Below are 24,320 nucleotides of genomic sequence, written 5' to 3' on the forward strand. Positions count from 1 at the left end.
TACTCTCAGTGCTCACTCAGCAGAGCTGCAGAAAAAGATAGCTTTTTCTTTTTTCCTTTTAAGAAACAGATTGTGCCAGCTTACCAGAGCTCCCCCGCTGGCAGGAGTACTTTCATACAGTTATCTATCTGATAGGAATAGGTTGCATGAAGATAGTAGTAGATGAAGCTGTTCTCAGAACCTCTGCTGGTTCAGCTGATATAATCCTATCAGAACCTCTCCTGTCTGTTTCTTCATTTCTCTGTTCCCTTCTGTCTGAATGATGAAAAAAAAACACTGACTTTTTCCTTATGATTTCAGGTATACCTCGTCATCTGGACCCTCAGGATGGCTACCTGAGGAGGGAGCCTAAGCAGATGAAGAGAGAGGGCTCCCCACCCCGTGGGCCCGGTTCGCTCTCTGACCCAATGAAGGGCAGAGAGGGCATGGTGCCCACGGTGAAGGAGGCTGGCCGCTCCATCCACCTCATTCCCAGAGAGGAGCTCAGACAGCCTGCCAAAGAGGGCATCATAGCACAGGTATACACACACTAACAGCACATGCAGAGGCTATCCAACCCTTCATGTTTGACTCTCTCTACACTTAACTGATTATCTCCTGTTGTGCTTCTCTTCAGGGAACACCCATGAAGCAGGAGGCAGCTGGTTCAGGGAAGCGTCATGATGTCCGCTCCATCATAGCCAGTTCACCACGTTCCTACCACAATACACCCTCCCACATGGAGATGCGTCCTGAGAGGGGCCGCTACGAAGAGGCGCCAAAAGGACGGCCCAGCGCAGTGGTCAGTACGGCTAGCCCCATAGCCCGCTCTTCTCCCCTTACACTGGGATCAGAGCAGGGAAGCAAGGCCCACCATAGTCCGGTGGGTTACGATGACAAAGGCAGCTTAAGGACTGCTTACCCTGGGCCGTCCCATCGTGGCTCCCCTCTGTCCAGGGAGGCAAGCCAAAGGCAGCATGATGGTGGGTACATCTCATATAGCCAAGACAGTAGTTTTTGTTTGTTTGTTTTTGAAAAAAGACCTTACATGAAATTCTTCTTTGCTTCTTTGTTTTTACTCCAGGTTCCAGTAAGAATCCTCCCCAGGAGCGGAAAGCCACGCCAACCCCCAGGGAAATGAGTGCTACCAAATCACCCCTCCAGGGTGTTGCAGATCAACAGACCTATGAGCGTCTGCTGCAGGGTCTCGGAGCTGCAGACGTGTACCGTCAAATCCCCTTAGCCTTTGATCCTGCAGCGCTGCCCCGTGGCATCCCCATTGACCCAGGTACAGCCACAGTCAAATTAGATTGAAAAAAAAAAGATCAGAGCATGGTAGCCTTGTCCTCTGAATCTCTTCATTTGTGTAATGTTCTTGAAGGCCCTGCACACCCTCTCAGGTGTTTTCAGTTGTTCAGACCTGACCAGACCTCTGCTTAATTGAGGTTGAGTAGAGCTTTGCTGGGAGTTATGTGAGGTCACCAAAATCCATGTTCTAATAGTAATCAGAAAGGCCTACTGTACTCTTGCGGCAACACACTGCATTGACCAATCATGAATTACATACAAGAGCGCTTACCAGGTGGACTACCAGTGTCTGATTATCCTTAAAACTGGACTTCCTGGTTTGTATTTTATCTTCACACCAACGTAGCCCCTTGCAGTTTTTTTTACCGGACGGCCTGTTGTTCTGAACACAGCCTGATGGGTGAAATAAAACTGTCCTGAGAAGACCAACAATCCTATAATCATTTCGATTTGTTCTTTAGTCCAATATGAATGACAGACATTTCCTGACAGACGTTTCCTACTCTTCATACACAGCGGCCTACTACTTGCCACGCCACCTAGCCCCCAACCCGGCGTACCCTCATCCCTACCCCTACCTCATCCGTGGCTTTCCTGACACTGCGGCCCTGGAGAACCGCCAGACGCTGCTCAATGACTACATCACCTCCCAGCAGATGCACCAGTGGCCTGCAGCTGCTGCTATGGCCGCCCAGCGCTCAGACTTGCTGAGGGGCCTTACTCCACGAGACCAGCCCCTTCCACTGCCCTACTCTGCAGCCCCACGTGGTAAGGCTAACTGACTTCACAACACTCACTTTTTACTCATATTTGTCAACAATTGTAAACTCTGCTTGCTGAGAGCTCTTACCATTACTGAACATCAGCAGGGTTCATGTTGCCTGGATTTCATTGAATAATAGAATTATCTGTAGGCTGAAACATGAAGTGCACTGCTGGCCTACTTAACCTTGTACCTCACATTGCAACTCTTATGCGGTCACAAGGATTTCTGTATAACATTATCATTTTCTCTAAAAAGGCTGTAAACTTTGATGGGCTCAGTTTTAGATATATTGTGTTCATGGTCGTAATCTCTTGGTATTTTTTGTTATTTGGATCTGATCTTTATCCTAAGCTGCGTGTTGCATGCCCAGCTTTGGTGGTATTTGTCTGGCACTCGCAAGTTGTGGGCAATCAGCTGGTGTGCTGCATCAGGCAGCAGTTAAGGTGAAGATAATGAGAGTTTTTGAGAGAATTTGAAAGCATCAAATACATCTGATCTGCTTACAGCATTTATCATTCATTTATCCAAGTTTCTGAAAAGTTGTCAATGAGGGAGCAGTGAGTGAGTTTGGTTTTCAATATAATGTAATGAAGTTAGCAAACGTCGACAAACCAGTGCAAGTATTTACAGGTACGCGTGTTGCATCATTCATTAGTGACTTTGTCTTGACACGCTTACTGAAGCAGAATCTAATCAAATCCAACAATGTTCTCTCATTTTAATGCTTTTTAATCATTTACTTATTTTCCCCCCATTTGTCTGTGTTGATTTAACATTTTCCACATTTGAACCAGGTGGTAAAGACTTGCCTGTTAGTCAACCCATTATTTTTTTTTTTTTCTAAAGTTAATTTTATTAGTATTTATTTCAAACAGACCAACCGTGTTTTTGTTTTCCTCATTACAACGATAAAACCTCAAACCATTGCATCTCTAATGACAAAGAGGCAGTTCGCTGTGGAGTTGAATGATCTCGTGTGATGTGGACCAGTATGAGAATGCAGTGTCGGGCTTTATTCACGTTATCCTCGAGACCAAAACACACCAGCTGTTACGGTTTTCTTTACCCTTCTCTTCTTTCTCTCCCCTAGGGATCATCGATCTTTCTCAGGTGCCACACTTACCTGTCCTGGTCCCTCCCTCTGCAGGGGCAGCCGGCTCCCCAATGGATCGCATCACTTACATCCCCGGGGGAAGCACCACCTTCCCTGGCAGGCCTTACACCACCTCTCCCATCTCACCTGGTACAATTCAGTTCACATAAGCAAACTCACCTAGAGATTACACACGTTGCACTCTTATTGTTTTTATAAGACATTTTCTTGTTCTTTGCCTTTTTTTCTACAGTTGGGTCCTCACACATGAACAAGATGCAAGGCACATCCTCATCCTCAGAGCGCGAGCGCGAAAGAGACCGTGAGCGCGACAGAGAGAGGGAGAGGGACCGCGAGAGAGACAGAGAGCGGGAGAGAGAGAGGGAGCGTGAACGGGACCGGGAGAGAGATCGTGAAAGAGAGCGGGAGCGAGACCGTGAGCGGGAAAGGGACCGGGACAGAGAGAGAGACCGAGACAGAGACCGAGAACGAGAGCGCGACAGAGAGAAGGGCGGGTCTCTTGGAAATGTGGAACACGCCCCCATCTGGCGACCAGGTGTGCAGCAGATAGGGTTTTTTCATTTGTAATCTACAAGTTAAAAGTACCACACTGGCAGCACAAATGTGGTTTGAGGAAAGAGTAACGCACGTGTGAAATGAAATGAATCTGTTTGTGCCTCTCAGGTACAGAGCACAGCTTGGCAAGCAGTAGCAGCAGCAGCAGTGTGAGACCTTCTTCCCAACCGTATAGCCACCAGCACTCCCCAGTGTCCCCTCGCACCCAGGAGAATGTGCAGCAGAGGCCAAGTGTTCTGCACAACACTGGGGGCAAGAGTCTGTCTGTCAGCGAGCACTCCAGCTCATCTGTGTTTCGGTAAACTGCTTTTTAGTTCTGTTTTTTTTTTATGAGGACAACACTGGGACATTTTCCAGAGCACATTCCTCACAACTGTTCACAGCCAGGAGAACATTTTGATTGTCTTGTTTACTAAGCGTGTTTTTTTTTTTTGGCCCGGCAGGTCCATGTCCTCAGGGCCGGCCCGCTACCAAGGTTACCCTGGCCACCTCCAACGTACAGGTGAGGCCTACCCACCTGCCATGGACTCGAGTGTTGCCAAAGAGCAAAGTCGCGACGGAGGCAAAAACAGGGGAGGTCTACCCAAGCACGTGCAGGACCAGCACGGGCCCTCCAGTAAATCTGACCCCAAGCTGTCCATCCCCAGCCCAGGAGGAATGTACCCAGGTTCCTATCCCTCGGCTTCAGGCCGGCCACAGCACCTGCTGCCTCCCCAGTCGGATAACCCTCCTGGCCGTGGAGAAAGCGGTACACCTAGTAGGGAAAAGACTCAAAACAAACCGATGTCCATTCAGGAACAAGAGCTCCGAGCACTCGGTAAGACCACCATGACTGCGGCCAACTTCATAAACGCGATTATTATGCGTCAAATTTCTTGTGAAACGGGGATGCCAGAGACGGGCTCGCTTGTTGCCAGCAGCGCCACTGATGGTAAGACGCTCTGGATCCCAGGGTCCCCCTCATCACCCAGACCCTCCCCCGTCAGTCTGTGGCCTATTGCACGCTGTGGTGGTTGGCATTATCAAATCAGCCCAATTCATTTACATTTTTTTTTCCTTCAATGCTATACTTTTTTGCTTTTTTTTTTCCAGTTTTATTATTAGTTTTTCTTTGCAAACTTAAAGACCACCAAGGGTGCCCTCTGGAAAACCAAACCTCTAGCCCGTCCAAATTGGACCTGACTGGCTGAGATTAAATGAGAAGAGGCAGTTAACAAATGATAGAGCACTGATGAAATATTAATGGCTAACAACTCAACACATTAAATTTTTCATGAAGCAGATCCTGGGTGTCCTTTAAGGTGTCATTTTAAAGTAGCTAAAGCTGGTGGGACATTATGGCAGAACATCCTTTGCTGCTTATTTTCATTTTCTTTTCGTAGAGGATGTGACTTGAATTTAACACGTGGCACCCCTCCTCCCTCCCATTCAGCTGCTCACTTTAAACAGAATAATTCACCACATGCAAGTGGGCATGACAGGAATATTTTAGATGCTCGAAAAGGCATTTCACCGCAGGAGGCTTTTATAACCCATGTTAAATGAGACTGCCTGTAATTCAAACACTTCGACTTCATACATGCAGTCGCTCTGCTTCACTACTGCATGTCTTATGAGGCACTCCTTCCTGTTGATACTCATAGACCTATTTTAAACGCATTGTGCTGGGGCACTACTTTGGACAGTGGCCACATGTAACCAGGAAGACGAAAGTAGAATAGAGAATTGGTGTGACAGTCCCTTTTATTAAACGTCACTGAAAGCCTTACCAACCACCAAACTGACTCCCTGGGGTCCCAGAGAACACCATTGTTGCACAGGAGGAGGGAAGGGAAGGGACGTGGAAAAGACTCAGCCTTCCAGGGGGAGGGGTGTACTGCAGCTTCTGCCCCCCCAAAATCTCTGCATGTTCCTATTTATGGCTCACTGTAATTTATGCTGATTTTTTTGTTTTGTTTTTTTCCCACACATGCCAAACGCTCAACACATCTCTATCAATCAAGCCTCTGGGAGTTTGTCCGTCATTTGGAATGTGATTTTGTTCTGTTGTTTTCTGCTTGTAGAGCAATGTGTCACATCTGTATATATTAATGACCTGTAGGGCAAGTGACAACTGCATGCTGAGTTCAATTGAGTGTTGTGGGTTAAAAAAAAACTTCTGTATGTACAGAAGTCAACAGGAAGCATGCTTCTCAAAACAGACGAGACTGCTAGGAAGACTTGTTAATAGGATGTCGTCACCTTGCTGTTGGCATGCATCTACAAACTAGTACCGCAGAGAGAAATGCAAGCTATTGTAAGCTGTTGTTGAACTTAAGAGTCTGTCGTTGCTAGCTAACAACAAAAACCACAGCATCCTGTCCCTGTGGGGGACTCGTCCTCTGGGAGTCCATACAGTCAATCCTGCCCTGCCCCGCCCCGCGCTCAAATTACATCATCCTCTCCTGAGATAAATACTGTAGTGCAAGACTTGTGTAAGAAAACACATAGTGAGACATGACGCACAAGGGAAAAAAGTCTTGAGATAGGCTCCCACAATGGTTCAGCAATAATATTATGACTAACCATGAATGGGTCTATTTGAGTTAAGTTTTGTGTTCTTAGTATTCATAGCCTAGTTGTAGTCATAACATAGAGTAATAATTTTGTATTCCTCTTGTCTCTGAGGCAATACCTTTTTCATGATTTTCTTCGCTCAGTTCAGAACGGAAAGATGGTCTTGAATACATCCGTTACAAAGTGGGGTTCTGTGACTTCTTCTTTTATGAGTCACTGATGCAAAACTAGTACATTTTAGCATCATTTCTGGTCAACGCTAAGCTTGCCAGGTCTGTATGCAAAGAGTACATTATAAATAAAATAAGAGATCTGATGTAGCTTGCAGATGCTACATGAAATGTTTAAATTGCCCATCCACCATAAGTCCTGATGGATGGACAGACATTTCTGAATTATGCATGTTTTCATTAGCAAAATGGATTTAAAAAAATTAAATTTTTACTAGTGTGAATGTAATTTTTGCCTGTGTGTGTGTGTGTGTGTGTGTGTGTGTGCACGCCTGGGTGTAAATGTGTGTCTGTTTTTTGGATTTGACCCTCAGCTCAACAGAAGATGGAGCCACACGGTCTGTACCGTCCTCCGTCTGAGGAGAGACTGTCTCCAGGCCAACAGCCGCCGTCCCCCTGTGTTAAAGGCAGCCAGCGGGTGGTCACCTTGGCACAGCACATCAGTGTATGTTTGCATTATGAATGGCAAAAACAACACAATAACATAGCAAACAATAATCTTAAGTGCTGAACAGAGTAGGGATTTTCAAGGAATTGTGCTGCTTAACGTTTGCCAGACAATGTTGTCCCATTTCTGACATTGATGTCTTTACACAAACAGGAGGTGATAACTAAAGACTACACCAGGCAGAGCCAGCAGCAGCAAAGCTACCACGGCTCTCCTGTCCTGGACTTGACCCGTCCACCCAGTGCCTCGCAGCCCCCACCCACCTCACAGGAGTCTGCCCAAGGACCCAGATATCTGGAGGGCCTTGGTGGAGAACGCAACAGAGACCGGTAGGAGCAAACTCTGGAGAAAATATCTGTTAAATGTACTGGGAGGGCACCGTCCACTGTGTAACCTCATCCGGTGTTACTGGTGTTTATAATTGAAATGATTCATGGATTTGGATTGATGTAATTCATGCTGTATCTGTCTTTGTGTTCTTTGCAGGTCTCCTCCTCAGCCCAAGACATCACCTGTCAGTGTTTCAAATGATGGCATTGAACCAGTGTCTCCTGCTGGAGCCATCTCTGAACCTGAAGTCCAGGGTGGGGCCTCCTATCCCAACGAGCAGGGAGAGCAAGGGTAACGGCTCACATCGCTGTAGATCTCCACACAAACAAATATGTTTTATGGCTTTTATTAACTTACGTGGGTGCAGTCACATGAAGGCCAAGTCAAGCTCGCTATATATAATCAAGCTATGCTGTATGTGTTCAGTTTATGGACATAGCTTGTATAATATTTAGATTAGCAGGGCTGCAACTAATGATCTTTTCCATAGTTCAGTGTTAAATTATGCAAGACAGGCAAACATCTCTGTCAACAACAAGCAGGCTATTATCTAAAGACATACATGACAGCTCCACCTTTTTAGATGAGATTCGCCCTCAGATGATAAATGGTTGAGACGTCTGGGGAGGTTTGCAGTTGAAGTAGTTGGTATGAGTGTGAGAACGTTCAAGTCAAGTGGCTCATTCTTCCCGGCCACAAAGTGTTGTATTAACTCCTCCAGGATGGGAGTCATTTCTTGTCGTAGTTTTAGGGACTGTTCATGATTGAGGGTCTCAATTTATCAGCCAGTTGATGCTCCAACGCAGCGAGGGTTAATGGTCATGAGCCTCGGATGGTCACCGAAGTAATTAAATTGCAAATCTAAGCAGCTACAATGAGGCGATTTGTGATCAGGAAGAGCGTCTGATGCCTCCTTGTTGAAGAAGAACCGGAAAAAAGGGTGAAACAGATGCCCCGCGTTTTGCGTCCTGATTGTTGAGGCATTCCTCAACAAGGAAGGGAGGTATCGCAGCTGAGCTGAGGAAGAGTATGGGCTTCTCTGTTTAGCCTGCTGCCACTACAACCCGCAGCGGAAAATAGTTGGATAAGTGGATGATTTATAATTTGATAATAACATTTGTTCATCAATCATTACCCTACAGATAATTAAAGCAGAAATGTTGATATTGACTTGTAAATGCTGCTTATTACCAAATGTATGCATACAAAAGCAGTGCAGGCCTCATCATTAATTATCAGTATCAGATATTTAGATTTTAGATATTTATATAAACATCCAAACTACACTAGGTATATTCTGGGACTATCACAGGGCTTGGTTAGTGTGTGTGTGTGTGTGTGTGTGTGTGTGTGTGTGTGTGTGTGTTAACCTGCTGCTCCTTTCCCTCCTGCAGGATGGGCTCCCGTTCCCCTCCCAACGCCTCCCAGCCTCCAGCTTTCTTCAGCAAGTTGACCGAGAACACGTCATCTATTGTGAGGTCAAAGAAACAGGAGATGATCAAGAAGATGACTGTGGTGGGAAATGAGGGAGATTTCAGTAAGTCTGACCCCAGCTCAGCCATGAGTGCTCGATTTAAAAAAAAAAAAAAATTGTGTTCAGAAGAAAACATTGTCATTTAATGAAGACACTTTTAAAAGAATCCCTGTTCCCTCTTACAGATGCAGGTCAGCCAGGAACAGAGATCTTCAACATGCCGGCGTCTACCACTGCAGGTAGTTTCTGTTTAAACCTCATCAGTTATTATATTGATTCAAAGTGAGAAGACAGCCTTTCACGACACGCTTTATGTTACTGTGGTAATGGAGCAGCGTTGTGATAGTGGCTTTATGGAAGGATGGTAAATCCTGGATGTAAATCGGTCACATGACAATATATTAGCCTTGTCATGTTGACCAACTGCATGCCACAATGTTTTGAGTGACAAATCAGCTTCAGTGCAGCTTTGTTTTGTTGGCAAGCCTGCCACTGTGCCTATGGTAACTATGTGATAGTATACTGCTGTCCAAAGCCCCAGCGTAACGACTTGGACTTTAAATGTTTAAATGCTCTAAATTGTTTAGTTGTAGAGCATAACTTACCGGACAGAACAGTGTTTTATATTCTGAAAGTGCATTTTACACACAGAGTCGGCAAAATTGCAGGGTTTTCAAATACACCTCCTCTGTTTTGTCTCTTCGCTACTGACTTTCCTTCGGATGCAGTTTAATGCCGTGCTTCTCTCTCTCTTCCCCCCCTCTTCTTACGCTTGTCGCTTCATGCCCTTCCTTATTGCACTCTCTGTACTCGCCGTCCCTTTCCCCTCTAACTTGTTTAACACTGTTTCCTTTCACAGGACCTGTGAGTGTCCGCTGCCACCCAGCTCCAGAGACACCTGGTAACTCAATAGGCCTGGAGGCCATCATAAGAAAGGCCCTAATGGGCAAATACGATGACCAGTCTGAGGAACGCTCTCCATCCAACGCTAACCCGATGGGCTCCAGCGTGTCTGCTGGTATGCCTGTAGCCGACGGACGTGTTGAGGACTTTTTCTCACAAGGTGCGACATCCTCAGGCACTTTTGTGTTTTATCTGTTTTCTTCACCCCAACATAGCCTTGCATGTGCTGTTCCCTAACGTGCAATTGTACTGACTGTGTGTGTCCTCCTGTCAATTGAGCCCAGCAACCTGACACTTGGGAGAAGTCTCGATAACATACGAAGCTGTGTGTGTGTGTGTGTCTGTATTTTCTCCGAAAAGCTGAGATCAGTTTTATTGCCCCTCAAATCAGCTTCAGCATCAACCTGCATCAACGTCACCTGAAGTAACACCGACTACTTCAAATCAGGGATTGCGTTTGTTTGAGATATACATCATAGTGCAATCCCTCAAAGGGTAAATGATGCCTTTATCTCAAGCAGGAGGAATAAAGGCTGAGGAAATCAGAGCTGCCTCCTCGGTGTCCTCTTGTAAAGCACTTTTTCTAATTTAATCCACTGCATTCAATGAGTCTCCATTTTATAACTGGCTTGTAGGCTTATTGACTGTTGTATTTAATCTTTTTCTTCCCCTCTTAAACATTACCAGTTAATGATTAAAGTTAAGTCTTCTGTGAAGCCTTTTGTAACAGTATTGTCAAACAATATTTATTATAGTTATAGTTTAAGAAAGATACTGAAGGATTGAATTATTCATTTTATGATGTGTTTTTTCATTAACAGTATGCACATAACACGAACACTACCATACTCGTACTGCTAATGCAGTGCAGTTAGTTCTTCAGCTAAACTGTGTGTGACTACAGGCAGAGTAGAATCAGCAGCTCTAAACACAGCTGGACTTGTTTTGCACAGGATTGTGTTACACTGTAGGTTTAAGCTCGGCCTCCTCTGTTTGCAGGTGGGGGAAAGTCCTCAAAGGGCAGCGGGCGCTCTAATGGGAGGAAGGCCAAATCTCCAGGACCAGGACTGTCAGGGGGGGAGAGACCGTCCTCTGTGTCCTCAGTCCACTCTGAGGGAGACTGCAACAGACGAACTCCCCTTACCAACCGCGTCTGGGAGGACCGGCCTTCCTCCACAGGTATAAAACCCCTGATTGATTTACTGTCTTACTACCTGTTGTACTGGCTGTCTGGAAAAAGAGAACATGTCTTAAACACGTCATAACAATTCTGTCTCTTTGCTTTTTGCAGGTTCCACTCCAACTCCCTTCCCGTGTAACCCGTTGATAATGCGTTTCCCCAGCGGGACTGTGTCCGCTCCCTCCCCCTCCTCTGGCCAGCCAGGGGGCCAGGGCCAGGGGTTAGGACCTGGACAGGGCCGGTCCTGGGAGGAGGAGCCCAAGCCTTTGCTCATGTCTCAGTACGAGACCCTGTCTGACAGCGAGTGACCCGAAATTCTGTGGTACCACAGGACCCGCCAACAGTCAACCAACCAACCAACTCTGTGCTGCTGCAGCCACAAACACACACACACACACACACACACACACACACACACACCTGCTGAGGCATCTGCAAACCTACCTGCACCATTCCACTCTGCATTTCCTCCTTCAGTCGTCAAGCAAGGACCGTGTCCTCCTTTCTCACCCCTGAGACGCCAAGCAGGGACGAGCTGGAACACTGCTGCTCGTGTGTGTGTGTGTGTGTGTGTGTATGTTTGCACTTACGTGTTATGCATTCACTCCAGGACTACTCTAATGGACGAATCACTTTTTTTTTTTTTCTTCTTCTTTTTTTCTTTTTAAACTTTACTACTTTTCCTCACTGGCCTTATCAATATAGACACATTGACCTGCACCTTTTGGGTGTGCCGCTCTAATGTGCTGACACTTGTGTGGAAGGGACTTGTTGGTCTGGTCAGGAGCCTGATGATGGCTGCCCGAGTGACAGATTTTGACCGCGGATCTGACCTGAGAGCAGAGGCCCACACAGCGAGGACCCTCTCATGTTTCTTCTCGGTGAACTCCAGGTGCAGGCGGCCTGTGCACTGCTACCACTACAAGAACACGTGCGAGGGGACGGGAGGAGAATCAACATCTTGTTTTTCTTGTTTTGGTTCTTTCTTTTGCTCCTTTTTAAATTCAGTCAGTCCAGTCCTGTGTTTGGAACGTGAGCTGAGACCTTTAGTACATTTTGATGGTGAACTTTTGATGGTGTCATTTGTTGTCTATTATCTGCAATGATGTATCTTTTTTGGGGGGTGGGGGCAGACATTGTTATGCGGGAGGGTCATATCATTGGTTTACAGGGTAAACATGCTGTTCATTGCTGATGTCATATATGGGGGGGGGGTCCTGAGGAACGGCGAAGGCCTGTTGACTTCAGGCATCCATGTGGGGAGAGATGATTTGCCAGATGATGGCACTGAAACAAGTGACACTTTCTCACTGTTTTTATATTAACCATGTCTGTGTTTGTTGAAACAGTTTTTGGATATTAAGCACTTAGTTGTCAATCTGTTCACAATGGCATTTTTAAGACTCTGTGTTTCCTGGGGCAGGTGAAAAATGGACTCAAGAACAGCATAGAAATCCCACTGTGGAGGTATCCTTTAACACCTATCTGTTTTATTTTGGTCTTGCCACTGATATTCTTTATTGCTCCCACACTCAAAGCGACAATCACATTTTAGTGAACGACGACTAAGCCGCTTCGAGCAGGTGCAGACCAACCTTAAAGCTGCTTAAAGGCGAACTCCTCAGCATCACGTGGAGTTTGCTCGCATTGAAGAGGTTAAAAAAAAAAGAAAGAAAAAAAAAGCCATCTTTCCATGACCCTTGGTCCATGGCGGCGTCGGCTTCAGCTGGCCTGCTACAATCCCGTCTAGGAGCTGTTGTGACGGTCTGACCTCTGACCTTTTACTGCCTAGAGGGGGAGCTGAGAGCCAACTCCTCATCCAGGCAGGTTTTGTACAGTTATGAGATATTCCTAGTGTTAAGTGCCATTTATTTTACATATACAGTACTGAAGTTACCAAGTGACGCACAATTTTTCTTTCAGCCCCCCATGACAGGGTTAATACTGTCCACACAGGGAAATCTAAAAACAAAAAAGCAAATGAAACGTCCTCTTTTTTTTTCTTTTAAAAGTGTGCATTTTTTTCTTTTCTTCCAAATTCATCACAGCCTTAGCTTTTAACAGCTCATTAGATTTATCTTCAAAACAAGATAATGCTGTATCACAGCACAGCTTACCTTGGCCTGCATCAGACGTTTTCTCCACCGCGAGACCTGCAACATACTTCAAGTGTACTTCATTGCACCCCGTGTTTGTACTGGTCAGGAGAAGTCGAGGGGAAGGCATTCGAAAGCATTCTGGTAGTTTTATGTAACATTAGCTGACATGTTCTCACATTTTACTGCAGTATTTTAAAGGTCACCTTCTCTGTAAATGATGTGAAATGTTTCCAGCTTGTGACTTTGTGCAACCAGGGACGAATTCTGCCCCAGACTGAACGGTGAGCTCGTTTAGTGGTTTAGAAAGACTTACCTCTCTATCTCTAGTTCATTTTGTCACAATACAAACATGACTGTTCTAGGACTACCTCCTCTCCCTCCTTCATCCCACCTGTCGATGGTGAAGCATCTAGCGTGCCACACCTGCAGAAAAGCTCAGCCATGCTTAAGGTCTGATTGGAGGGTTTGTAATTTCATCAGGCAAAAATACAGCCAGGCTTTGCACATCGGTCTCCCTGCGTGTATTATCATTATCCACTGATGAAATTGAAGAATGTGACGGTAAACAGACTAAGCCATATCCAGCTGTTCCCCTTAACCGATGACGGCTAATGTGTTGTTTTTAAAAGTATACTGAAATGAATTTTAACATGCATCCATTTTGTTTTTTGTTCTTGCAGTTTGTTTTGATTTCACTCAAATCAGAAATAATCCTTCAAAACGTTTAAAAAGACAAAGTTGATTGCTGATGTGTTCCCTGGACTGTCAATGCGTGGGGTGGGGGGGATTGACATAAACAGTACATTGTTCAACCATTTTGTGCATAATGATTTTTTTTTTTTTATTATAACCCACTGTATAATAGCAAGGATTGTATATAAAACTGAAGAGATGTAAATATTTATGTGGCTTGCTTCAAGGTTGGTATTACAAGAAAAAAAAAAAAAGAAATATTCACATGGTTAAATTCTACATGCCCACCAGCAAGCTTTGTGGATAGCAGTGTAAAAATGAAAAACAAAAAAGACACTGCCTTAATGTTTAAATAAAAAGCTTATTGCCATTCATGGTCTCAGAGTCATGTTATTTATTGGTGTGTGTTTGTATTGAATGTCTGCGTCCTCACACTTGCTTTTCTTCGTTTTGCATTGCAAGGAAAAAGTAACGAAAGTCAAATACCACCAGAGGGCAGTGTGAGCACATTTTTAACAGCTATATATGCCTGTGTATGACAGAGAATTCTGGAGGAGATACTTCATCACTGCATGTCATCATTTTGCATAAACTGAACAAAACGCGACGATAAAATGCAGTCGTGACCCATGTCAATGCTGCCGGCGCTCAGTTCTCAGTAGTTATACAAACATGCTGTTCAGCTGCTGCTGATCTGGCCTCCTGTGGATCTGCTGTACGCTCGTTCGGCTCGTATGAAGGTCAAACTCCATGCCTGTTAAGATCCCGTCCTTCCACAACTCCCATGAGCTCTACAAGGGGCCAGTGTTATGAAAGTACGACTGTAATTAGTCTTCCCTTCTCAATTTACAACATATAAAAACGTCCTTTTGTAAGGACTTGGAATTACTGTGTTTTGTTGCTTTCAAAAGTGTCTTTGGACGGGACAGAATAGAGACGATGGTTTCTCCTGATTAAATGTAAACTGAGCTGATCAGGTATTTCAATTGTGTCGCAGTGGTTTGTCCAGTAGTAGTATGTAGAGCTGAGACATGAAGAGCAAATTTGGGCACGAAAACGTTGCTGAGAGTTAATATTCAGTCCTGTGACTTCATTGGCTTTTGAAAGAATCATTTGTGCAGTCATTTTCACACCCAAGACTGTATTTTCATAAATCCTAACCTTGGATTTAACGACAGGAACCGAGCCAATGTGTGTGACTGGTCCCTCTCTGTGTCTGGAGAACTTCTTCTTTCTTTCAGAGGGACAAAATTAAACGAGTAGTCAGCAGGAAAAATACAATGTCCTGTGATCAACATTAAGCAGATGTTCTCAACACAACAGAATCAGGTTTTTGGGAATTGCTTTTTTTTTTTTTTATTCTAGTAGGATATACATCTTTTTTTAAATTATTTTCTTTGATCACAACAGGAACGATGATTGACGTACAAAAATATAAAGAGAATTATGAAGTGCCTCGATGCCACATATACAACAGGAAAATATTTTACAGTAACAAAATCAAGTGTTAGGAAACACAAAAGCATCTCACATAAAACCACCAACGTGTTAAACTTGACACCTACCAACTTTCTCTGACATTTCACACACCATCAACACGTAGCAAAACTCTCCATCATCTTAACTTTGTATGAAAAGCCATCATAAATTTCCTCATCTCGTTTCTTTTGAAAGAGCGGATCTAACTTTTCTCCTCTCGTCTTGCTCTTTGTGTTGCCACTTACTATTTCCCTCATCAAAACCCAGTTCCCTGTTTTACAGTACTGACGCACCGCCTCAGCTCTGTGTCCCCCACGTCTCTCCTACTCTTACACTAGCCTGGAGGGTATTTCAAACTATAAAAATAACAAGATCGCAAGCTCAAGGCCTCAACTGAAAGGAAATACCTAAGAAAATTTGAGGTAAAGTCTGAAGTTTCAATATTTGCCATGTTCAATAATCTATATCTATATCTATATATATATATAGATATAGACAGAAGTCATGAAAGCATTCAATAAAAATGTAATTTACATCTTCAACAGGGAAATCTGATGTGGATTCACTGTTCCACTTTTTACATTTCGGTAATTACAGAGGAGTTTGATGCCTTTGAGCTACTTCGGATCAGAAAACTGCCCAATATGACAACGTGTTGATGTCTGGAAAACAACATGAAGCACTCAGTTTGCACCAGCTATCCGTAGATTTAGCCTCGTTATAACTTTACTAGGTGGAGGTTTACGCATCACTAAATCAAAATAGGTTGCATCACACACAACTAGTTCTTCTGTAGAGATTGGTCGGTATCGAATGTGCACGCTCGGTAACTGCCAGGTGTAACTGACAAGGCTAACGTTAGCTTGCTAATATATGGCCCGTTTAGAGTGAAAGAGGTAACATGGTGTAATATGGTGGAAACATTTGACCTGACACCAGGGGGAGATTTTAAATGAAATTTGCACCAAAGTAACAACATGCCTCAAATTACTAAACGTCATGCTAACAATGTCAGACTAAACGACCAAACTACGTTAGCCAGGTTAGCATAATCAGACATGGCATGAATACTATCATTGAAAACCTCATATATCTCCATGTCCGCACTTGAAAACAAAGTATTAGCTCCATACATTTACAAAATGGTGCAACATGATTTAGTGAATCGCTAGTTTAGTTGCTTCATGCACAAACTTGGTGCTGGATTTACGAATAGCCGGTGCCCTCCCGATCCAGAGCAGTGTTGAAACGGTACGACGTCGATCGCTTGTAGGACTAAACCATCCAGACAAACGCAGTTGGAAATAGTTCTTGTTTTTTGTGTTTGACTCTTGGAGAAGTAGACGGGTCAGCGTCACCGCATCAGTACAGCTTGTTCAGTATCAAGAGTTGTGTTACAAACTGTCAAATACTTCCCCATCGATTGTCTATTGTCTTTTTTTCTGCCCTTTCCTGTGTCCAAAGCAGGTTAAAAACAAACTGTTACAATGATTGGAAAAAAAACAAAACACACACACACACACACACACACACACACACACCGTACAATGATTGCCACCGTTCTCAAGGCCCTGAAAGTACACAATGTTCTCAATCGTCTTGCAACTGTACATGATGTGGTCCTACACCCACGCAGTCCTGCTGAAGCAGATTAACTGAGTTTTTAAGCATTAAACTCTTAATAAATAATAACTATGGATGTTTTTTTTTCTCCCTCCAAACTTCATTGGCAGTTGCTCTCTAGCTCTTCAGCTCCTCCTAGAGACCAAACAAGAGTCCGTTTACCAAAACAACCTTAACTCCTACATTATCTCAGCCAAAGTATTCAAATTAAGTTAAGTTCAACAGATAGATTATTTAATGTTCTAGAAAAAAATGATTTGAAACCGAGTTTTCAGAGGCTTTGGATATCTCCCCTTTATTCATGTAATATCCTCAAGGCAATCTTTTGTTGTCATGCTGAATAAACAGGACACTTTACAATGTGCAGTTAAGTTTAGTTAAAAACTTGATAGAACTAGACAAGCTGCTGTCTGAACGCGTTCATTGAAACTGTAAAACAAAAGCAAGTGTTCTGTCTCAGTGTGTGGAGTCATTACAAAGACATAAACAGTTCAAACTATCTTTGGTCCAATTTTTCATAAGCAGTACTGACCCCCCCACCCCCACCCCCCCTCTGCAATACCAGGTCCACAGAGAGGACTGTGACATATAGAACATAAGTGCAATAAAGCCATATTAGAAAGCTTTGCATTGGTGTGACTGGGTTTGCGCAGGATCGGCTGAAATACACAACACGTGTCATCATGACTTTTTTGTACATACACAGACATCCACAATCTGATCGTTACCTTCACTGAGGTCACAATCCAACCTGAAGGAGAGCAACGGCCACCAATTTGTCAGCTCTTGCATTAAATAAGACATTAACCATTGAAGCGCAGCTTTAAACTGCCAGAGGACCGCCTCCCTTTTTAAAGACTGCATCAGTAGAAAGTCTAAATACACTCGGGTGAAATGTCACTAAAGGGTTCCCAGAGTTTCCTCCATGGCGAGTGGAGATGAACAGGGTTTTTGGGAGCTCCAGGTATCACTTGAAGTATTTCCCTTTCAATATGGGCCTTCCCAAGTTCCTCGTCCTCCAAAAAACAAATGTGATGGCCACCAGGTAGCCCTCTCCCTGCGCGGGCTGGCCCGGTCTGGGCCCTACAGGTCCTCGGTATAGATGATACAGGGACTAGTATCCTCGCTCGACTCCAGCTGCACCGTGGAGACAAACCAGCGGCGGGAGCCCGTGGCGTTGTAGTTGAGCGTGGTGCGGTAAGTGTTCTTGGCATGTTTTGGGTAGATGATGGTGGTGCTCTGGTAGCTGATGGGCTTCTGCCGCGGCTCCAGGTACACCTGGGACTTGTAGCTCCTCCAGGTGCAGTTCCGCACCGCCACCACTGTCTCGCTGAAGGAGGTGGCCGTGGGAACGGGGGCGCAGTACACCCCATCCTGGTAATGCTTGTCGGAGTCGTACTTGACCTCTGAGTTGCACCTGGAAAGGGGAAGGTGACAAGTCTTTAGAAACACAGCTGGAGTTGGCCACTAGGTGGCAGTGTTGACAAGAGAATGCTGAAAATAAATGAACTAGGCTCTATGTTGCAACCAACGCTACGTCTTTATGTGTCAAAGTTCCCTTACTTGATTTCCTGCTCTGGTTTGGGGTTGACCTCGATGCTTTCCCCGAAGAACACGGGGTACATGCGAGTCTTCGGGTCGGTTCCTGTGGAGTTCAGCAGCAGGTAGGGCAGCTGTGCAGAGGAAACACGAGAGTCACAATCATCACAAAAACGTTCATGAACTGCTGAACTGTTTGTAACCAGCCTGCCAGCGTGTCCATTCAAGGAATTCCAGTAAAAAAAAATTTTTTTAAATGCCAGCATGGTTGGGGGTTTCAGCAGAGCCAGAAACCCAAATTAAAAACACTACAGTCCCCACCCTCTCCAGGAAAAACATGCTCCTTGATCCGCCCTCATGAGAACGCGCCTGGTTGATGGCACAGCTATCACTACAACAACAGTTAGACAAGAAACACGGCAGTCGGGGCAACACTTCCATTTTAAGTCAGATAATTACACTGCGTGGGTCCCGCCAATGCAGTGTCGGTGGTAAATCTCCCTCACACAAGCTTTCACTGCACTTCAGGCTGGCGAGAGGCGTGTGACCCTGACACGGCCTGTGTGTGTGTGTGTGTGTGTGTGTGCGTGTGTGTGGCTTACAGATGTTGGGCCTACAGTAGTTAGAAATATGAGTCTGTAGAGCAGCTGGTAGCCAGGCTGAGTGGAGATGATGCTGCTAGAAAATGATAACAAAGTGATACTGAAAAAATGTGTCTGCCAGCCCCCACAGGGAGCTCTGAGGTCTCATGGGAACAAGTTATATAACTGAAAGACACATGCTATGCTTTTGTCATATTTCTTGATTCTTATGTCAGGTATGATTTTTATGGGTTGAAATGATCAACCATGGATCCCCTCCCTTAGGTTCATCTTAACCGGACTATTGTTGCCACTCCACCTGCTGTTTCGCACAGCTCACCCACACACACACACACACACACACACACACACACTGTCGAGGCACAGTCTGATGATTTGTGATGTAAAATATTTGTGGAACCAAAACAAATCCATACACAGTATCGTCCTGTAGTCTAACCGATGGTTTCATAATTGATTCATCTGCTATTTATTGTCTGTTTGATCTACAGAATGTCAAAAATGGCCATCGCAGTGCCCAGGGCGACATCTTCTGATTACTTTTTTTATCAGTTAAAGTCCAAAAACCAAAGATTTTCAGTTTATTACAAAAAAAAGGTCTTATTTGAGAAGTTGAAACTCGGTATTGTTTGTTATTTTTAATAACAAAAAGTACAATAAAAATCCCTTAAACGATCAATCACAGGAACAGCAGACTCATTTTCTGTCCGTTGACTATTTGTTTAAGCTCTAATAGGTTCCTGTATGAATAATCTAATGAATGGCCCTATTAAGATCCAATAAAGCAATAATGAGTACCAGAAACACATAACATAAGTTCCTGTCGGAGTCATACGACATTCATTTTCCTGGGCTTCATTCTGTTTTAAGCAGTGTACCACACCAGATGGACCAGATCACCTCATTTGCTCCAACAAATTGTATGAACCAGGTCTGTTTTAGTGCTGACCCTCGACCTCTGAGTGTCCCCTCTGGAGCCATAAGGACCAATCAGAAACATATATACTGTCACACGCTGTGAAGCGAGGTTGTAACTGACCGTTTCCTTTGCATGTGTGTGTCTGAACACTGACCAATCTGAATCAAATGGCACCCCGACCACAACTCCGGGCACCTCTCACGTTACACAGGGGAGGTGGTCACATGCTGCGGTTTGGCCGCTGCCAAGCGCACATGCCACTACAGCGGACGAGCAAGAACAGGCCAAGGGCACAGCAGATCGCTGTGTGAAGCTCGTCTTACCTACAGCCTGCGATCATCACCGCACACTATCTGAGCGCTGGAGCTGAACTCGCGCAGCTGCTAGTTTCGCCACGCAGGCCGTTCATTTTCTGCTTCTGGCAACTTCATGACCTGAAAAAAAAACTGTGCGAGTGCGTGATTGTCTCTCCTCCGCTGCTCCGGCGCGGAGAGCATCCCAGGTATTTCTCCACGGTGTCTTCTGGCAAACTTCTGCAAAGCAAACACCGGCGAATGGGGGCTCAGTCACCTCCAGGCAACGGATCCCCCCCAGTGTGCACACAAAGCATGAACCCCCCTGGAAGCACATTTCTGCCCAGGAAAAATAGTCTGCAGCTGAGCGACCCACACAATGCACAATGCAGAGCTGCAGAGAGAAATGCCAACCCAAACACACCTTTTTCCCAACTGCTGGCTGAGGTGAAGCCTCTGCCTTTACATCCCGAGTTTGCAGGGACATTGATGTGAGAGCATCAGTGTCACACAGCGAGGCAGATTTAGAAAAAGTCATGAGATCTGTCTCCTGTCTGTCCTCCTGTCTAATCCACCGACACTTGACCAGTACCCTTGAGCAGGACAAGCTTATACAGCTCTGAAACACCTACAACTACATGACCACGCTCATATTTTTCATGCATCTAGTCCCTCTTGTTAATTTATTCACGTGTTAAGACATGCAAGTATAATATTATATTATACATAATATCATATTCATGATCCCGCATGAAGCTTACATTTGAGGTTTGAAAACAGACAGGCTGTTTATCCACGTTTTAATTTAGAAGTGAGAGGTCATCAAACACTTATGCAATGGCCTGCAGCCGCTCTAACAAGCTCCTGCACCCCCCGAAATAGAAGTCGAGAATTGTTCTTAGGTGGCATAGAAAAACAACACCAAAATAGATCTGGACAGAGAGAAAAAAAATCGAGCACATGTACAGTGTGCTTCCGCTTGTCCTGCTGCTAACAGCTCGAGAAAACTCCAAAAATCTCTCTCTGATGGGGAGGTTTGATTGTTTCCACGCACACACAGGCACACAGAGGGGATTAGAAACGCAAGCAGGCGCAGCCCCTATCAGGACTGATCTTTAAAAGGGAAACCACAGAGCCGCGGAGTCCTTCTACTCTGAACCTCCAGAGGATTAGAGGATCTCTCTCTTTTTCTCTTTCAGGCCTCTGCAAACCAATGACACACAACTCCCAGGATGCAGAGCGCTGCATTTCTGAGGCCTCCTTCAGACACTTTAAAAGCCACCCCGACCTGCGCCGACATGTTCTTAAGGCTTTCTTGAAACTGGGAGCGACCTGGAAACGATTTTCAATCAAATCAGCCTCGTCATGTCACGTGTGACACGAATAATGGCAGGATGCGTCATTGAGCAGTAGAAAATGGGGGCACGACGCTAATTAGCATTAGTTTCCATGGAATATATTCTACTATGTATCATGTCTGTCCTCAGCTGAATGAGGACTAATATTGCCTGAGGGTGTCCTGGTGCCCATGAACCAATTTGTAGTTTTGAATTAGTAATTCAAGCAATTAAAAAAAAAGTTAAAAAAAACAACTGAATAATGGTGGATTGACAGCGTGGCCATATGTTTTCTGGGCAGGGGCACTTTTCATTGATGACTGCTGAGGGTACATCAACAGGTCCTGTTTCTACTTTGTGTCTACTGCCACCACATCCACAGACATGGAGACGTGAACATTAATAAATCCAGCAGGACCCTGGCTTCCAGATGCTGATCAACCGTTCATTCATTTTGAGACTCAAATGAATCCACTTTCCAGTGTTCTTCCAGCACCTCCCGACTTTCAGCTTCTCATTTAGTGACGAGGGTGTCAGTGTTCACGGCTTGAGCGAGACACTTGGGGGGGCTGTCAGGTAACAGTGCTACTAACTACTAATAAACATTAACACAAGCTAGACATGACTTTCAAACGTCTGCACTAAAGTTAGTTTTAAGGTAGTGGGACCAGAGTCACAATTATAAAATGCAAATACTGAAGGTCCCATAAATAAGATGACTATCTGATCCAGTGGGTCCCAACTTGGGGGGGGGGGGGGGTCGTCGATCAACCAGAGGGGTGGCAAAATGATTAACAAGTAAGGAACTCTGACTTTTCTTTAATTGGAGTTTTGCAGAGGAAGGACTACAAAAACAAATGAAGCAATCTGAGAATGGAGTATCACTTCTGGTTTCAGTCGCTTGCCAATCGAAAACATAGCAACCTGTGACATTGCTTCACGTTAAAGGTTCACAAGCCAAATAAGTGGGGAAGCACTGATCTAATAAACCAATTTGCCTTCCTGTCCATTTAACCTCCTAAGACCTGGCATCCACATGCGTGGACATCACATTTTGGGTTATACCATAATACTTACATCCGCTTATATGGAAATTCAAAATTGTCCCCGTAGGCGGAACCACATCATGTCAACAGATGATGCTTAGTTTTTATACTTAACAGGTCCCAATAAGCCCAAATAGCAAAGAGAAATTAAGACAGAGCTTGGGTCTTAGGAGGTTAAAGTGGTCTCAACAGAGGACACTGACCTGCTGCTGCTGGCTGGCTTATTTTAAGATTTTTATGGAGCTAAAAGTCTGACTCACAATTGATTTCGACTCAGTTGTGAGTCTTCAATCAACATGGCAGACATGACAGGACGCCTGAATCCAAACAACAGTCCCCAACGTAAATGTATCACAGACCATTATCATAACATGTTTACCGTCTAGAGAAAGAAACCTGATCGCAGTAGTTCCTCCCTACAGATGCATGCTGCTGAGTAAAACAACTAGTGGTATAAAACTTTCTGTCATCGCGCTGGGAGCCCCTGGAATCTTGGCAAGGACCCCTGGGAGTCCCTGGACCCCAGTTTTGGAAACCCAACTGGGTTCTAATCAACTCTCTCAGACCCGGAGTGAAAAAGAAAGACTGCATCAGTGAGGGTCAGTGGCATCTCCAGTGCAACATCAGAAGTTCAGAAGTTTGCAAAGGAGAGAGAGAGAGAGAGAGAGAGAGAGAGAGAGAGAGAGAGAGTCCAGATGTTGTGTGAGTGGGACTGAAGTGAAATCTGAAGTGAAAACACTGAAATGCTCTCAGATTTTCAGTTTCTCTCACAGCAGCAGCAGCGTCGTTATTTCTCCTTTAATTCAGAGTGTCCAACGATCCTGGACACAAAACAGACCCGAGTCCCTGCTTTCAGATCGCAGAACTCTTTCAAATGACAAAGCAAACACAGCGACGTGCTTCTTACCAGTTTGCCCTCTCTGCTTTCCTTCTTATAATATCCATGATGGCTCTCGACGGGCGTCGTGCAGCTGCCGGAGCGCGACTCGATCAGACCCGGGGAGAGGGAGCAGAAGGGCGGACTGGGACTGGGGGGCAACCCCGAATCCGGACTGTCGAGCAGCCCTTCCCGGTTCTTTCCTTTCAGGCTATCATCCATCGCTTGCAAATGTAGGTGCCCCACCATTTCTGGGACGGCTCAATTTAAAAGAGAAAAACTCCCCAGACGACAAGTTTTGTTGGGTTTGTTTTTTTTTTTTTTCTTCCGCCTCTCCTGAAGCGCTCCGAGCTGCCGAGCGCTCCTCCTGCGCCGACAAGAAACAATCACGGGCGAACTTTTTACAGACGTCTCCTGCAAGCAGAGAAGGGGGGGTGGGGGTGAGGGGGAGGGGGGGCATCAGCAAATATGCATTTTAGCATTACCCATTCAACGCCACAGAGAGTGTCATGAATTCAGCTTTAACTGTACCTGCGCGTCAAGTATATCCACCTTTATTCCCGACGGATATCCCAAAATAGGCGTGAAAATGAGAGACAAACTATGGAAACCCTTTAAAGTTGACGCCAAAGTGAATTAGATACGACACGAAAACGTAGCAAAGCTCGCGCAAAAACAGAAAAGGTCGTCCGTGCGTCTGGCACCGATCTGGATGCGAGCTGCTCTGCTGTGCTGTGACTGTATGTGAGTGTGTGTCAGTGAGTGTGTGTCAGTGTGTGTGTGTCAGTGTGTGTGTGCGCTCTCCAGTGGAGAGCTCCCTCTTAATGATCCTGCCAGGCTTTTTTTTTTTTTTTTGTACCTGGATCCAGTCCAGCCCTCATGATCTGGATCTCTCCTGCTGTACAATACACTGACTGAGTGTGTTTCTGATCAGCGTCCCTTTGAGCTAGGTTACCCAAACCCCCTACCT

The 24,320-nt window shown here is 45.1% G+C and overlaps 2 protein-coding genes across 3 annotated transcripts in view; one reads left to right on the forward strand and one right to left on the reverse strand.

Moving 5' to 3' along the window:
* ncor2 (nuclear receptor corepressor 2) overlaps positions 1-11,963 on the forward strand; it is a 79,032-nt gene extending 67,069 nt beyond the window's left edge. Inside the window, 16 exon segments of the mRNA XM_070903858.1 lie at positions 301-518; positions 617-962; positions 1,064-1,267; positions 1,804-2,055; positions 3,201-3,296; positions 3,400-3,718; positions 3,859-4,014; positions 4,166-4,539; positions 6,823-6,953; positions 7,110-7,285; positions 7,443-7,577; positions 8,681-8,823; positions 8,946-8,999; positions 9,620-9,823; positions 10,663-10,842; positions 10,955-11,963. Of these exon segments, the coding sequence (XP_070759959.1) occupies positions 301-518; positions 617-962; positions 1,064-1,267; positions 1,804-2,055; positions 3,201-3,296; positions 3,400-3,718; positions 3,859-4,014; positions 4,166-4,539; positions 6,823-6,953; positions 7,110-7,285; positions 7,443-7,577; positions 8,681-8,823; positions 8,946-8,999; positions 9,620-9,823; positions 10,663-10,842; positions 10,955-11,151 (3,185 nt within the window). The 3' untranslated portion in view covers positions 11,152-11,963.
* A 5,048-nt stretch (positions 11,964-17,011) lies between these two features.
* On the reverse strand, positions 17,012-24,065 carry rflna (refilin A). 2 transcript variants are annotated; one of them, XM_070904731.1, is made up of 4 exons: positions 23,903-24,065; positions 23,381-23,764; positions 18,301-18,410; positions 17,012-18,154 (listed from the first exon to the last, which is right to left on the reverse strand). In XM_070904731.1, exons 2-4 carry the CDS (start codon positions 23,597-23,599, stop codon positions 17,821-17,823), a joined length of 663 nt encoding a protein of 220 aa, XP_070760832.1. In that variant the 5' UTR covers positions 23,600-23,764; positions 23,903-24,065; the 3' UTR covers positions 17,012-17,820. The 2 variants fall into 2 exon arrangements, with proteins under 2 accessions (XP_070760832.1, XP_070760831.1); XM_070904730.1 differs by having other exon boundaries at positions 23,882-24,065.
* Positions 24,066-24,320: the final 255 nt, after the last annotated feature.

The sequence above is a fragment of the Enoplosus armatus genome, chromosome 4 (assembly GCF_043641665.1).
Source record: "Enoplosus armatus isolate fEnoArm2 chromosome 4, fEnoArm2.hap1, whole genome shotgun sequence".
Classification (NCBI taxonomy): domain Eukaryota; kingdom Metazoa; phylum Chordata; class Actinopteri; order Centrarchiformes; family Enoplosidae; genus Enoplosus; species Enoplosus armatus.